Source organism: Rhopilema esculentum, chromosome 16 (genome assembly GCF_057945365.1).
Source record: "Rhopilema esculentum isolate cy_ngs chromosome 16, ASM5794536v1, whole genome shotgun sequence".
NCBI classification, from domain to species: Eukaryota; Metazoa; Cnidaria; class Scyphozoa; order Rhizostomeae; family Rhizostomatidae; genus Rhopilema; species Rhopilema esculentum.
Genome location: NC_142830.1, coordinates 2,058,231 through 2,072,138, shown reverse-complemented (window position 1 = coordinate 2,072,138; position 13,908 = coordinate 2,058,231). Strand labels below are relative to the sequence as shown.

Below are 13,908 nucleotides of genomic sequence, written 5' to 3'. Positions count from 1 at the left end.
TGATTTCTGTCTGCTTGCTTTTGACATTTTCTAGCATTTGTCTCTTTGTCTCTTTAGTCTCTTTGATCCAAAATTTGTCATCAGTCATTTTGACACTTGTTTGCATTTTTATGCATGTACAAGACTGGAAAGAACAAATGGTTTTTCCAAAAACTTCGCTTCTAATTTGTTTATAAGATTAGAAATTGTAAAGTGAAAACTTTTGTCTCTCTTGTTTTTTATTCTGTAATGACTAACCTTGTAGACAGGATGACAAAGTCCTAAACTATTGCAAAGTAAAAGATATGAATTCCATACTTCCAACCTTAGCGGCAAGTTAGATACCATATGAACATTTTACAAAAACTATTATTATTGCTTTTGCGAAAAGAATTGTCCGAAACGCAAAGTGATGAAGGAAACATGTAATTCTTTTTAAAAAATAGCACCAGGCCTCCAAAGAAGGGGGCTAATAGTGCCATGCCCCCCTCCCCCACACTTTTTGCAAAACAATAGCTTTTTAAAAATCTTTTGTTATGATTGTTTATATCTCTCTTGGCCATTCCATTTTCCAATCTGCGTCGGAGCCCATATAGCACAGGAGTATTGTGTGTGATGAGTAACACCACTCTGACAGCCTTCTGCCAACCATATGTTGAGTAATTGAAAAATTTAAAAGCTGTGACAATAGTATGGACATGTTATGTTAAAGTTTTAAAATTTACTGATATATCTTTGGCAGGGCGCAAAACATTGGAACCCAGGAACTCTTATAGCCCTTAAAGTTTTAAAGTGGGCACTTGTCGAAACATGATTACCTTCAGATAGAAAAATGTATCTTGGATTTATTGCCCCTCAAACTTTCAATCAATTAAAGTTGCAAATGCAGATAAGTCAGAAGTGATCAATTTTTTATGCTATATCTTCAGCTGGCAAAATATGGTTCAAAAAGTTTAATAGGTTCCCAGAAAGAAAGATGCTTTTGTAACAATGATAATCGGTTCTACACTGATAGAATAACGTAAGATTCGCTGGCTGACAAACAGTTTTCTCATATAACAGAAACATTTTCAACTGTCTTCTTTTCTAAATGACATAAAATTACCGATTGTTATAATGCATGTTATTTGACTCAGTGGTGGCGCCAGAGGGGGGGCAGGGGGGGCTACAGCCCCCCCGTCGGAGGAGGCTAGCCCCTCCGTCGGAAGATAAATTATGCTTGAATTTTTTTTGTCGGAGCGAATTTTTTAAGTTTTGGCGGAAATTAGAAAAAAGACAGATTTAAGGCTAAGTTCCCGAAGAGTAGAATTGCTCTGTGAAACAATTTTGATTCTTGGACTTGAATTTTCGATATGTAGAAGTGCGTATTCCACCGCTTAGGTCTGTTCCTATAAAGTTACGTTGTGTTCCAGTTTTCCTTAAGTTCAGTTGGTTGCTTTTTATTTAAATTCATACTTTCCAAAGATAGGCCCTACTTGAATTGGCAACGTTTGATGAGTTGTAAAGATTTAGAGTAGTTTTAAGCTTATCTAGAGGCAGCTTTCAAAAAAAATTTCCAGGGACGCCGGAGAAGGGGGGCGCGGGGGGGCAAGCGCCCCTCCTGCCCTTTGCTAGGAGGGGCAAGGGAGGGGGCAAACGTGCCCTTAGTAATATGTCAAAAAACGTAGTAAAAAACACGATTACACCATTTTGATAGCATTTTTAGCCAATCTAATGGGTGTAGCCACCAAAATTTTCCCGGGGGAGTACCCCCGGACCCCCCGAATTTTCGGCTCGCAACGCTCGCCTTCGGTCTCCAGTACCCTTACAATTCCTTGTCGCCCCCTAGCCCTATCGTTCTCTAAAAAAATTAGCCCCTCCGTCGGAAGTGCTAGCCCCTTTGTCGGAGGAAACCTAGCGCCACCACTGATTTGACTACATGGACAAAACTTGGCTGCATTAAGATTAGTATTTGAGGTAAAACCAAAAAGATATCAGTCGTGCTAGCCTCCTTTTTTGAAACGAGGCGAGATTGTTTAAGCAACATATTTACTGTATTGTATCACTGAACACCGAAACAGGTAACAGCTTATTTTGGAAACGAGTAGTAATATTGATATTTTGGCTGATGTTGGGATATGTTATGCATATATTTCAGTAATTGGCATTTTATTGAAAGAGCCTACAGTAAATCCCCGCATATAAGAGCCTACTTTTTTGAGGTTCAGGCTGAAGTAGGTTCTTATTGGGAAAATAGGCATAGACTTGTCACAGGATAGAAAGTGAATTAGCTAAGGGCTTAAAGGTGATTTTTCAATGCATTTTTCATTAACGCAATTATCTAATGCAAAAAATCTTATGCGTCAAACCAATATTATAATAAACTAATCTAAAAGTCGGTAAAGAACTTCCTTATTTTCCTGTAGGAGCTCAGCCCCCCTCGGTTTTCGCCAGGAGGGGCTGAAGCCCCACAGCCCCCCCCCCTGAGTTTACGCCTATGATTGGGAAGGTACTTGAATTAATTTCAGGGTATGAAGGTTCTTATTGGAAGGATCCCTTATTCAAAATTTTAGGATTCATTATCAAGAGATGCATTCAACCCTATTTTTTCCGTTTGGCAATGTTATTAATGCAACATTACAAAGATATTTACAGGAAGACATTTGAGCGCACTGGCTGCAATATGACAGTGGATGGATCTGGATATGATCTCATTCGTCCTCAGGAATTGAAAATTTCATGCTTTAGTTTCATTTTTCAACATTTTGGATTTTGCTATTTATAATTATGTTAAAAAGTCAAATTGATTTTAAAGTTCTCTTTCGTTAAAGTGTATAAAATGCTGAAAATGCACAACTGAAAATTTTTATACCGATTGTGATTTTACCTCATTTTTAAAAATCTGGGAGTAAATAAGGACCATTGAAAACTCAATTTTTTGCCCTTGGAATAAGAACCTATCATATTTTATCGCACTGAAACAGGTTCTCAATTAAAAGGTGCATAATCTAGGAAAAACAGCCTCTAGGTTCTTATTTTTTTAGGTTCTTATATGCGGGGATTTAATGTATTACAAGGAAAGACAGGATATCATTTTTGATTTTCCTATAAGAAGAAACTCATTGCAGTAACAGACTTATTGATTAATTGCCTTAGCCTTGACCTTGATTTGCTCTCGGAGCAGAAGCATCCTGTACGCCAGTTTACTATTATTTCCATGTTGACATTTTCAACGGTTTATAAACATGCTGATGACAGAAGAAGTGTTGTTATAAGGAAACTCGAAATTTTATATGTAGCTATATAATTCACGAATAGTTCATTTATTTTTTACAATTCTACAAAGCTTAACGGAATATAATTTAAAAGCAATCTGAGCCTTCGTAATTTTACTCGATTGATTACAACCACTTTGTCAACTGTACATATCTGATATAGAAAACAAGCTGCTAAAGCTGTATTTTGAAATAGTAAAATCTCTTTTATCGTTAACCTTGCTATGCCATCTTGTAACTAGAAAGAGAGTTTATATTTTATGTTCTAAAGTTTGAAAGCTCGTTTATATCTGATTTCTCGTCATAGTTTTTGAAATGATGTCATAATGACTATTTCAAGTTCATCGAAATTGCTGAAACAGTGGAAAGTCGACATCACTGCATTGATCTATAAAGCAGTCTTCACTGCATCGGTTGCTGGAACAAGAACAGTCAATCACGCCTATCTGACTACCTGTGAGCTGTCTCTCTGACATCCTACATCTCTCTTCATAAGTGTGAACACTATGTTCGTCTGATTCTTCGAGGTTAGGATGCGATTCAGAACTCCTTTTGACGTCATTTGTTTCCATGCCCCGGATATTCAATTGTTGTTGGACGGCGCTACCATGTTGTAGCTCGAAAGAGATTCTTACAGGAAGGCTGCCTTCTACCTGCAATTGGAGATTAATATTTTGAGTCCATTTCATCACAAATTTAACTAATACAGAACTGTTATCTTTAAAATCGAAGAAAACCCCAACTCCACCATACTTTACTAGGTCAGAGGACTGTATTTACATATAGCTTTCAATGTCAGGAATACTGCTTCAATAGGTTACGGTTCTGTTTAAAACTTGTTGGAGTACTATAGAATCTAGGTCGTGTTTAGAATCCCGGATAAAAATGTTGAGTCAAAATTTAGTTTTTGCAATTAATAACTTTACGCTAACCCTGTTAATTCGAAACCCCCTTTCCCCCGAAACGATGCTAGATCTGTAGTTCATCGCGGGACGATTGAAAGTTATTTTGCAAAGTAAAGAGAAAATATAAACTTTTCTTGAAAAGTCTTAACTATTTTTATCTGGCATTGCTGTTCCTTCGGATCCTCATATCATCAAATTAAGGAAACGTATAATATTAATGTTACAGTTATACTGAGTTCACAAGAGGTCAACATTCAAATAAGATATCCAAGCAAAACTTCATTCTTTTCTGACATACCTCTTCCTGACCATAATATCGATATTGATCTATTCCACAGAGGTAACACTCTTCTACCTTTTGATCTTCCAAATAATCATCAGTTTGGCATTCTGCATCACAACAAGGTGGCATATTTTCAGAAGCCGGATTCTCTGCTAGGAAAACTTCATTTGGTTGTTCGTTTACAAGACTGCTTTGCACCAACGGGCTGATACTGCTATCAAGATACCATTGATGTTGTGGCTGCTCTTCTAATATAAGGTTCTCCAATGTCACTTCCTGTGAGTTCAGGTTTTCAACAGACCCATCAATTGCTTCATCGATCAACTCTTCATGTTCAATGTTTCCAGAGTCATATCGTGGTAATGAGTCGTAAGAAGCATTTCCTGCAGATACATCCTCCCTGTTGTCAATTTGTTGCTGAGGCAAATCATCTTTTTGAGATTCATCTTCTGAATCACTTTCAATAGTTATTACCTCATTCGTTTCATCTTCCGAATCGCTGTCAATAACTATAACTTCATCTATCAATGGTTGATGAAAAGCAGCAGCGATGTTGCGTTGGAAATTGAAGAGCGAATTCCTCGTGAATGGATACGTTGAAGGATGATAGTGCAAGTTTAAGACTCCGCTCTGGTTAAGTTGCCCTGACAGCAAGGAGTTTAGATATGGTACGATTGATTGAAAGTTCTTGAATCTGATGGCCATGCCTTGCTGTGTTGGTATTAGAGCAAAACCTTTTCTTGCGTCCTCTTGGTCTGATTCGTATCCTTCGTCGCTGTCTTCATCAAGGTCATCTTCATCGTCTATAAAATAAAGTTCCACCATTATTCCATCAATATTTGTTTCATTCTTGTGTCAAGGAGATGCATTAAGGATGCAATGATTTTTCCTATTTTGAATCGTTTATTTTGGATTGATATGGAAAAGCTTTGATTATTAGAAGAAGCTGGAATATCGAAAGAAATTGAAATCGGTTGACTGGCATTAAAGAAAACATGAAATTCACCAGCCTAATTATTTTGGATAATGTTATGAGTTGGTGATCGAGATATTTCATGCTAGGGACAATGACACAGGGTTTGAAATAATTGGAAACGTATTTTAAAGATTATAGAGGCTTACGTTCTCGCCTGTAAAGACGATCTTCACCGGCGACATTTTCTTCATTCATATCCACCATTGGCTCAAAATCAGGTAAAGGCATTGTGTCATCATCTCTGAAGAACATCGGATCGTCGACTTCGAAGTCTGAATCGAATTCTGGGTAGTCAGATTCATCATCAGCAACATCTTCTGAGGCTCCAACCTGATCAGCAGCAGCTGAAGTGATGGCAACTTCATGTTTAGGTGCTTCAAGCAAAGAGTTGCCTTCCTCTACAATTTCAGAATGCATGCTCTTCCCAGAATCATCTTCATCTTCACTGTCAGTATCATACCCTGAATGATCTTCTTCATCCTCATAACTTTGACAGAATTTCCTCTGAGAGTAGATAATTTCTTTTCTTCGACACTTGGACTTACCAGCCTTGTTTTGTGAGGATTTCTTTCTTTTCAGGCCTCTTGATCGATTTAACAACCGTTGCTCTCTGATGCCTCTCGGAAGTTTCATGCGTTTATAGTATGACAGACGAGCTTCTTCTGGCAAGCAATCTATCATATCGAGAAACTCTGAGTCGTCTGAATCCCAATAGATGTTTGGTTGTGTCTTAGAGAACGATTCTTCGACATTTTCAGGAGCAGTGGAGACTTCAGAAACTTGGTTGACTTGTTCCCTTTGATCATTGAGTGGACTGTCAGAGAATTCTTCTTCTTCGGATCCACTTACTCTAGCTGAATCAATGATCCAAAATTTCCTGGAAAGAAATGACATCTTTCACATTCCAAGTTGAAGAACAAAGCCTAAATCAATCATCAGTTCTCTTGTTCCTCTATCATTTTTTTACAGAAAAATCAATCATACCTGGAGTCTCCTTGATCTCTGCTTTCCTTTCCCATTTGACAACGAATAGAATTGTTTTCCATCGTGTGTTTTTAACTTTGAGTCTTTTTAAATATCGAGCAGCACTCTGATTAGCTTCGAACAGTAGTTGAAACTTGAGCAAAGTCCGTTGATATGTTATCAAACGCCACTTTTAAAGATTTCGACCCAGTCCGTAATTGTTACGTCAAATTGTCGAATTATCCAATTGTTACGTCACCTGATTTATTTGGGCTTTTTAAAGGTATTATAAATATACTAGCTTGCATGCAGTACAATATGATGGTATAATAACGATGAATGTAAGTAAATTGTACCAGGAAAATTTTTTTGAAATATATAACGACGTTTCGAGCATAGCCCGTTATCAAGTGATAGATTTTTTAAAGTATTACATTGCCAAGGAAAAAAAAGTTGAGGTAAGGAAAGATGGTGGAAGGATCCCATTTTTTTCAAGAACTCGCATTTTTTTGCTCTACAAAATGTTAATAAGTCGCTTTTCCCCGACTAGAATTTCAAAGATGGAATACAATTTGATTCAAATTATTCAACACCCGACATCCCTTCAAAACCAACAAGATTTTTTGTGCTTCAGAAACGTGTTTTTTACATAAATCCCATCTCTTTAGACAATTAATAATTTGATATTTCATAAGGCTTGCACTTTTCCCCGAAAAATACCGTAACCAAAGAACTTATTTAACAAAATAGTAAAATAGGAAGATGGCATATCTATCTAGTACTAATAACCATTTTGTGAATAACAACAGTCTAAAATTCAAAAATCCTTTTTCCCTTTTTTTTCTGTTAAACCAGCACCTCGTGGTCCATTATGAAAAAATGGTCAACTTTACCTTTAAATAATATCTCTGCCACAGATATTAGGGGTGTTTATCTCTGTTTTTTACTAATGCAATTTTATATTAACCTTTTCAACTTTTATAACCTGTTTATAACTTTTATAATCGATATTTTTTAAAGGCTATAGGCTTGCGCTTTTTACCAACAACGGATGTTACAGAAACAGGCTAATTATCAGATAAAAAACCAGATTGGATCCTACTATAGTTACTTTAAGTTTTTTAGACGACCAGAAACATGTTTATGAGAAAGAATCTTGATATCTTAACTCCATGAAAAAATTTATATTTTTATAAGACTGTATTCACTCTATTCTAAAATCACCACTACCAAAACGATTCCCCTCACTTTTTTGCAAAACAATAGAGCTTTTTTCAAAAACTTTTGTTATGACTGTTACATTTTCTCTTGGCCCTTCCACTTTCCAACCTGCGTCGGAGCCCATGAGAAGTATGCTTTTTGATAAAAGTCTTCATATTTTTGGACCTTGAAAAATTCGGTATTTCCTTAATGTTATAAGGTTTGTACCAGAGCCTCAGTAAAAGTTTTTGTAGGACTGTGGTTTGATGTATTGTTCTGATCCCCACCTCTCTAAACTTAACATTTTTGAAATAGTTAGGGTTCATATAGCACCAGTCAAGGTCAAGCATGCAGAAAAGTGTCCTTTTTGCAGTCAATAACCTTTAGCTTTAGAAACTTTCTTCGAAGAAAATCAAAGCATTGCAGGGTTCGGGTGCTGCACTTCAGATTAGTTTTTATCAACCATCTTCAAGATCATTGGCTAAATAAAATGTTTTCTTGACTCTTGATAGGTTCATAAATCTTAAGTCCATTATTAGTTTCAAAATTCATAAGCAGTATATGGTGTGTGTTACTCGCCTTGTAGTCCCCTAACCGGGTTACTTGAGCACAAATTTCAAATTTTGAGACTGGACTGGCTGGACTGTTCTTGGATTACCATAAAAAGAAATATTAGAAATGAACGAATGAAATTTTTTCTTATCAAATATGGTTCATCATCATTACATTTACATTTAACAACCCTTTTGGGTCATACAAATGTCTGCCAAGTCAACTACAACATTAAAATTTACTGAGGTGATTTCGACATAGGTTGTAAAAGATATCCGAATTTGCCTGCATCACAATACTGTCTGGCAGGCTATTCCATACAGAAACGATTGAATAAAAAAATGAAAACCTAACAGCATCAACCCTTCCGAATTTAGGCATGATCTTCAATGAGTTAGAGTTCCTTGTCATTGAACAAGTTGCAGGGGAAAAGAAAACGTTAGGGTCCAAAGCAACCTGATTTGTAAACATTTTATGAACATATTTCAGTTGAAATAGTAATCTACGTGATTCAAGTGAGTCCCATTTAAGTTGTTGCAATAAATCTGTCACGCTAGATCTCTGACGGTACACTCCCATAACAAAACGAGCTCCGTTTCTTTGGACCTTTTCGATTCGTTGTTCAGTTTATTAGTATGCGGTGACCACACTTCGCATGCGTATTCAAGGTGAGGGCGCACCAGCGTGAAGTAAAGTTTTTCACGCACCTGGCGTGGACTTCTAGAAAAGTTCCTCCGAATCAAACCAAGAGATCTATTCGCTTTTCCTACTATTTGATCAACAGTCTTATTCCAGCGTAAATCTTTATAAGGTTCAACATAAGGTTTACAGTTCCTCAATTTTTAGGCTCGCTTTCTTATAATCTCTTCGATGAGATTAACCCACAGACTTATACGTCATTTTATGTGGGCCGTTTTAACCACCAAAGCAATGAATATTTCCTTTTATACAACAATACTACTGCTTGGAGCTTATTTGGCAAAATCCACGCACTAATGCGGTACAGCGGAATTATTGAATCTTCAGGAGATCAGGCAATCCTAATAGAAAATATCAAGATCTCCCCAGCACAGGGCACAGCAATACACCCTGTGTAACACCCGCCGAGCCCTTTTCTTCACGGAGGGTGGCAGGGGCAGCAAAATTTGTCTAGGGTTGGGTGTAGTGCCAAAGAGGGAACGTAGCCCGTAGGGAAAATCCCTGGTTCATTCGACTGTTCGAAAGGTGACTCCCCAGTTGGTAATTTGCTGCGCTTGTGCCGTGGAAGAGGGGCTCAGGCGGGCCAAGCCCCTTTGCTAAAAATCAGAGAGATTAAGGGGAGCTCAGCCTCTCCCCTTAACCGAGGGGCATTTCACTTCAAAAAATCCCGTACACCGCCTCTGAAAATCTGAAAAAAAATCCGAAAATCCTTTCGAAATCCAAAAATCTCTGTAAATCTTCTTGTGATCCTAAATCTACTCACATCTTTCAAAAGTTCTATTAGTTACGACTTTTTTACCGAATCTTGTCAGAAGTTCGGGAAATCAGCTAAATAGTGCCAAAACTTCAGCAATGCTCAATAAATACAGCAGAGATGTAGAAGTATAAAAAGAGGGTGCTAATATTGAGGTGTACCCCCCTTATGTGCCCCCCCCCCCACGAGCTAAGTTGAATGTTGATGAGGATTTTAGGCAGCCTGTCGTCAATCTGAAACTTTTTTTAGGGTAAATTTTGTGTGTCGTGGAAGTATTTAGTAGGGAAGATGGAGAGGGGGTCTAAAATATCTTGCCCAAAGTTCTAAATGCTTCCTGCCTTTTCTTTTTATTCAAAAGTAACAGCTCCCTAAGGTGAAAAAATCCGAGGAGGGAGGGAGCAAAATAAGAGGGCTAAGATTGTTGGAAGCGCCCTGTTTTAAAATATGATACACAAATTCATTTACGCTTTCGATGTGCAAAGAATTCTCATCCACTTTACAAATAAATACCATACACAACAATACAAAACAATACATACGATACAAAACAATACATACGACACAATACATGACAATAAAATATAGTAATGACAATATAACACAATACAAACAATAACAATAAAGACGGTTCTGTTATCAAATGATGACGTCACACAAATTGGGTGCGAGATGACGAGCACAGGCTATAATCCGGGACAGAAATAGTTGAAACTTTTAAGGTAAAATTGATGTTTTCCCTTTCCTTTGAAAAATAACTGATACCCTCTCCCATTTCAATGTTGAATGCATGATTTTGAAGCGAAATTGATAGAGCTACAATATTGTTTTGGGAGGAAAAGGGTAATTCGAAATAACAGGGGCAACGTAAAGTAGAAAATTGAAAAAAAAATTAATTTTGTCTCAACAATTTTGTCCTTGATATATTTTGGCTATTCTTTCATTAATTGAAGAGACCTCTGTAATTTTGTCTCTGTTCGCAACATTGCAATCCTTAAGCAAAATTCTAATCTTTCATTTGCCATATATAACACATTGTTATATATTTAACTGTTTTGCTTTTCTTGGGTATTTCATGGTGTTCTTTTAGGTTATGTAGTCAAAATGAATAATTTTAGAAATATAAATTCTATGACGTCACACTTCACGACGTCAAATTTTTTTATGACGTCACACTTGGGAACTTTTTTAAATGTTGTACTGTGTTACTCAGAAGATTAACGATTAGTTTATGATACATTTACACATTTTTAACAGTATTTAAGAATGTTTAACGTCCATGAAAATACTTGGAAATCTTTAAAAAAAACCAAGAAATCCAGAAACCCCCTTCAAATCTGTTCGAAAATCCGTATAGAGATTATAGGGATTTTAAAAATCCTAAAAATCTTGTACGATATTCAGGTAGTGAAATGCCCCTCTAACGGAACTTCCATAAACACAACTGGGGGACAGCTGGCTCTTAGCTGATGATCGATAGTGGTGGCATCATCATTTCATTCCTTGTCGGATAAAACCAAATGTATTTTTAAATATTGATTTAAAGTCTCCCTAATTCAAATAAACTAGATCGTTTAGAACTTTTCAGAATAAGCTCTGAAATTTGAACTGAATGACTAAATCCTAATTAAACATTCTACTCTCAAATTTATCAAACTTGTTATAGGAGACCTTGACATAACATCAGTTCTTTTCACATTCAGTTTCAGTGAAAACCTTGGACACCGGAGAAGATGAGTTTGGACATGCCGTCTGGTAATTACAAAAGCACAGTAGAAAAGCTTCAGCGCTTGAAACCGATTCCTGCAGTTTAAAACTTTACTTACTTGCATTGACATTATCACTAATTAGACAGCAGCAGGGGAAACAAATCTGAGGAAACTAAATGGTTCTGCAAAGCAATAGCAAATATGTTGTCATGCCAGTAAGATGCAAGTAAACAATCTCGTGGTTTTGTTCAATACATAATAAACAGGTTACTTTGAATATAGATCTATTCCCAGGGTTCCAACATGCAGCAGGTAGATTGGGTTTGGCCCTCTTAAACATACAGGGAATAATTTGTAACTCATAACCAAACATAACTGCATGTTGGCATTCCTATCGTCATATTTTCTTTGATACATAACCCAGCATAAGAAAAAACTTTAAAAAAATAATTTCAACAAATGATGATGTCCAAAAAAGGTTTTTTGTCGTAGTAAATGCAAATATTTTTACTGGAGAAACCATCAGGGTATTGAATTTGCTTGGAATTTCATGAAAACTTGTGCAACATCTATATATCTTCGGGGCCTGTGTCACACCTAAGTATATATATATATATTTTCATTTTTATGAGGAAAAAAGGCTGAAGAATAAATCTTTGTAGTTTTTAGCAAAATGGTTAATGCCTGGGAACAATGCTACCAATTAACCATCTATAGAAAAAATGAAGCTGAGAAATCATTAAACAGTAAAATACCTAAGATGGGTATGACATTATACCCTATTTCCTCTTGTAAATAATCTGCCCAGCAACAATGTTTACATAAGCAGGGCACCCTTTTACAATACTGGTAAGTTCCTGTGATAAAATTTATCAGATTAGTTTATGCATTAATATTGTACCAAAACAGGCAAGGTGACACAGAGAATTCCAATAAGACTTCTTTTATGTTATATATCTGTTTCCTTTTCAAAGTGTGTTGTATTTTCTGAATATCCTGTTTGAGTAGATTAGCCATAGGCTAGTTTATTGCAAAGCTGAGAAAGTGAAATTGCTTCTTACATGATAATAGTAACATTAATGATCAAGACAAGCCATATCCAAATTCCAAGCTTTCTACAATACCATTTGTACCCCCTTTTAATTGTTTATTGTAGGAAAAAATATGGACGGACCCTGAACTACTCCCCTTTCACCTTCATACACAAGTATATGTGAATTATGATTGTTATTCATTTCTTTTCTTTGTAAATCTACACAAGCCAAACTCAGCCATATTTTACAGGGTCAACCTACCATCTTTATACTGTTGTTATTGGGGTCCTGCTTGCTTTAAAGCTACAACAAAATATGCCCGCTTAATAACTGAGATATAAATATAAAGTAGTGCTAATTATTATGTGAATTTGAAACAAAGCAGTATGTCAGCATCTGTGCACAAAAAAACAATAACCTATTTTTTAAACCCTTTGTATCTTTAAAAGCACACAGAACACCATCACCAAACTTCATAGTCTGTTTAAGCATAATGTCAACTTGATTCAGGCCTTGCCTGGAAAGGCGCTCGATCGAGCGCGCGCGCCTAGAGCGCACCCAAAAAGAGCCTTGGAGAGCGATTTATAGAGCCCCTCAAAACACGGAGCAAAATATATTTTTGGACTTTGTTGAATCAACTTGATCAAGCATAAACAATCTTCCCAACAGACCGCAATATTATGATCTGCGTAAGATTACCCTTTGAGAAAAAATTCAGCAAATTTGACGTTGGATTTTCGTTATCATTTTTAATCTAATAACCCTCTAATAACCAGCAAGGACACAGGCCATCAAGCTTATTCTCCGGCAGATTTATTTGATTTTCGAGCAAGCGTTAATCTTCTATTGAAGTATATATTATTTTCTGTTTTTTTTAATAACTTAAAATCGCCTGTGCAAATCAGCGATCACGTTTCCGTCCAAATTATCGCATTGCTTTTCATTTTTCATTTGCTTTTGCGAGTAGTAGATGTTCTAGCGTTTCTTTTAGAATGGATAACATGAAAAAAGGTAAAGAAGTTAAATGCTCGATTTAAAGCCATGCGTTTTGATGAAGCAATATGTGAAGCTGAACATAACAGTAGTGATACTGACACTGATAAAAGCTCATCGCATGATGGCAACTTACATATCGAGAAAAATCTGAAAAATTTTGCGACCTTGTTCTACTATATTTCTATATTTATATTAACATAGTGTTTGTTGCATGTTTTGTTATTTCATATTATGGTGCTTTCTGGTATCACCGTTGAATTTCATATTTAACATTCTTCCGAAGCATTCGATATGAAGCTCTCGATCTCCTAAAGCTCTCGAAGGACTCGAAGGATGCTCTCAAGGACATTTACTTAGAGGTTCGAAATAGAGCGCCTAGAGTTTCCAAGGGGCTCTTTTTATGGAGCACCTTCATTTTACTTAGAGCAAGGCCTGCTTGATTCATGTCAAAATTCATCATGATCTGTTTGGACCCATTTTGGCTACTTACACTTAAAGAATGCAATGTTTGCGAAAACGTTTTGACCAACTATTTCAATTTAAATCAGCTGTAGAATGATAACTGTGAGGTTTACAGAAATTGGCATGTGATATTTGGAATCTCCAT

General features: G+C 36.4%; 1 protein-coding gene across 1 annotated transcript; it reads right to left on the bottom strand.

Moving 5' to 3' along the window:
- Window positions 1–3,574: 3,574 nt before the first annotated feature.
- On the bottom strand, window positions 3,575–7,177 carry LOC135682722 (uncharacterized). Its single transcript, XM_089112907.1, has 3 exons — window positions 5,544–7,177; window positions 4,437–5,224; window positions 3,575–3,886 (listed from the first exon to the last, which is right to left on the bottom strand). Exons 1-3 carry the CDS (start codon window positions 6,289–6,291, stop codon window positions 3,575–3,577), a joined length of 1,848 nt encoding a protein of 615 aa, XP_088969033.1. The 5' UTR covers window positions 6,292–7,177.
- Between the last annotated feature and the right edge of the window lie 6,731 nt (window positions 7,178–13,908).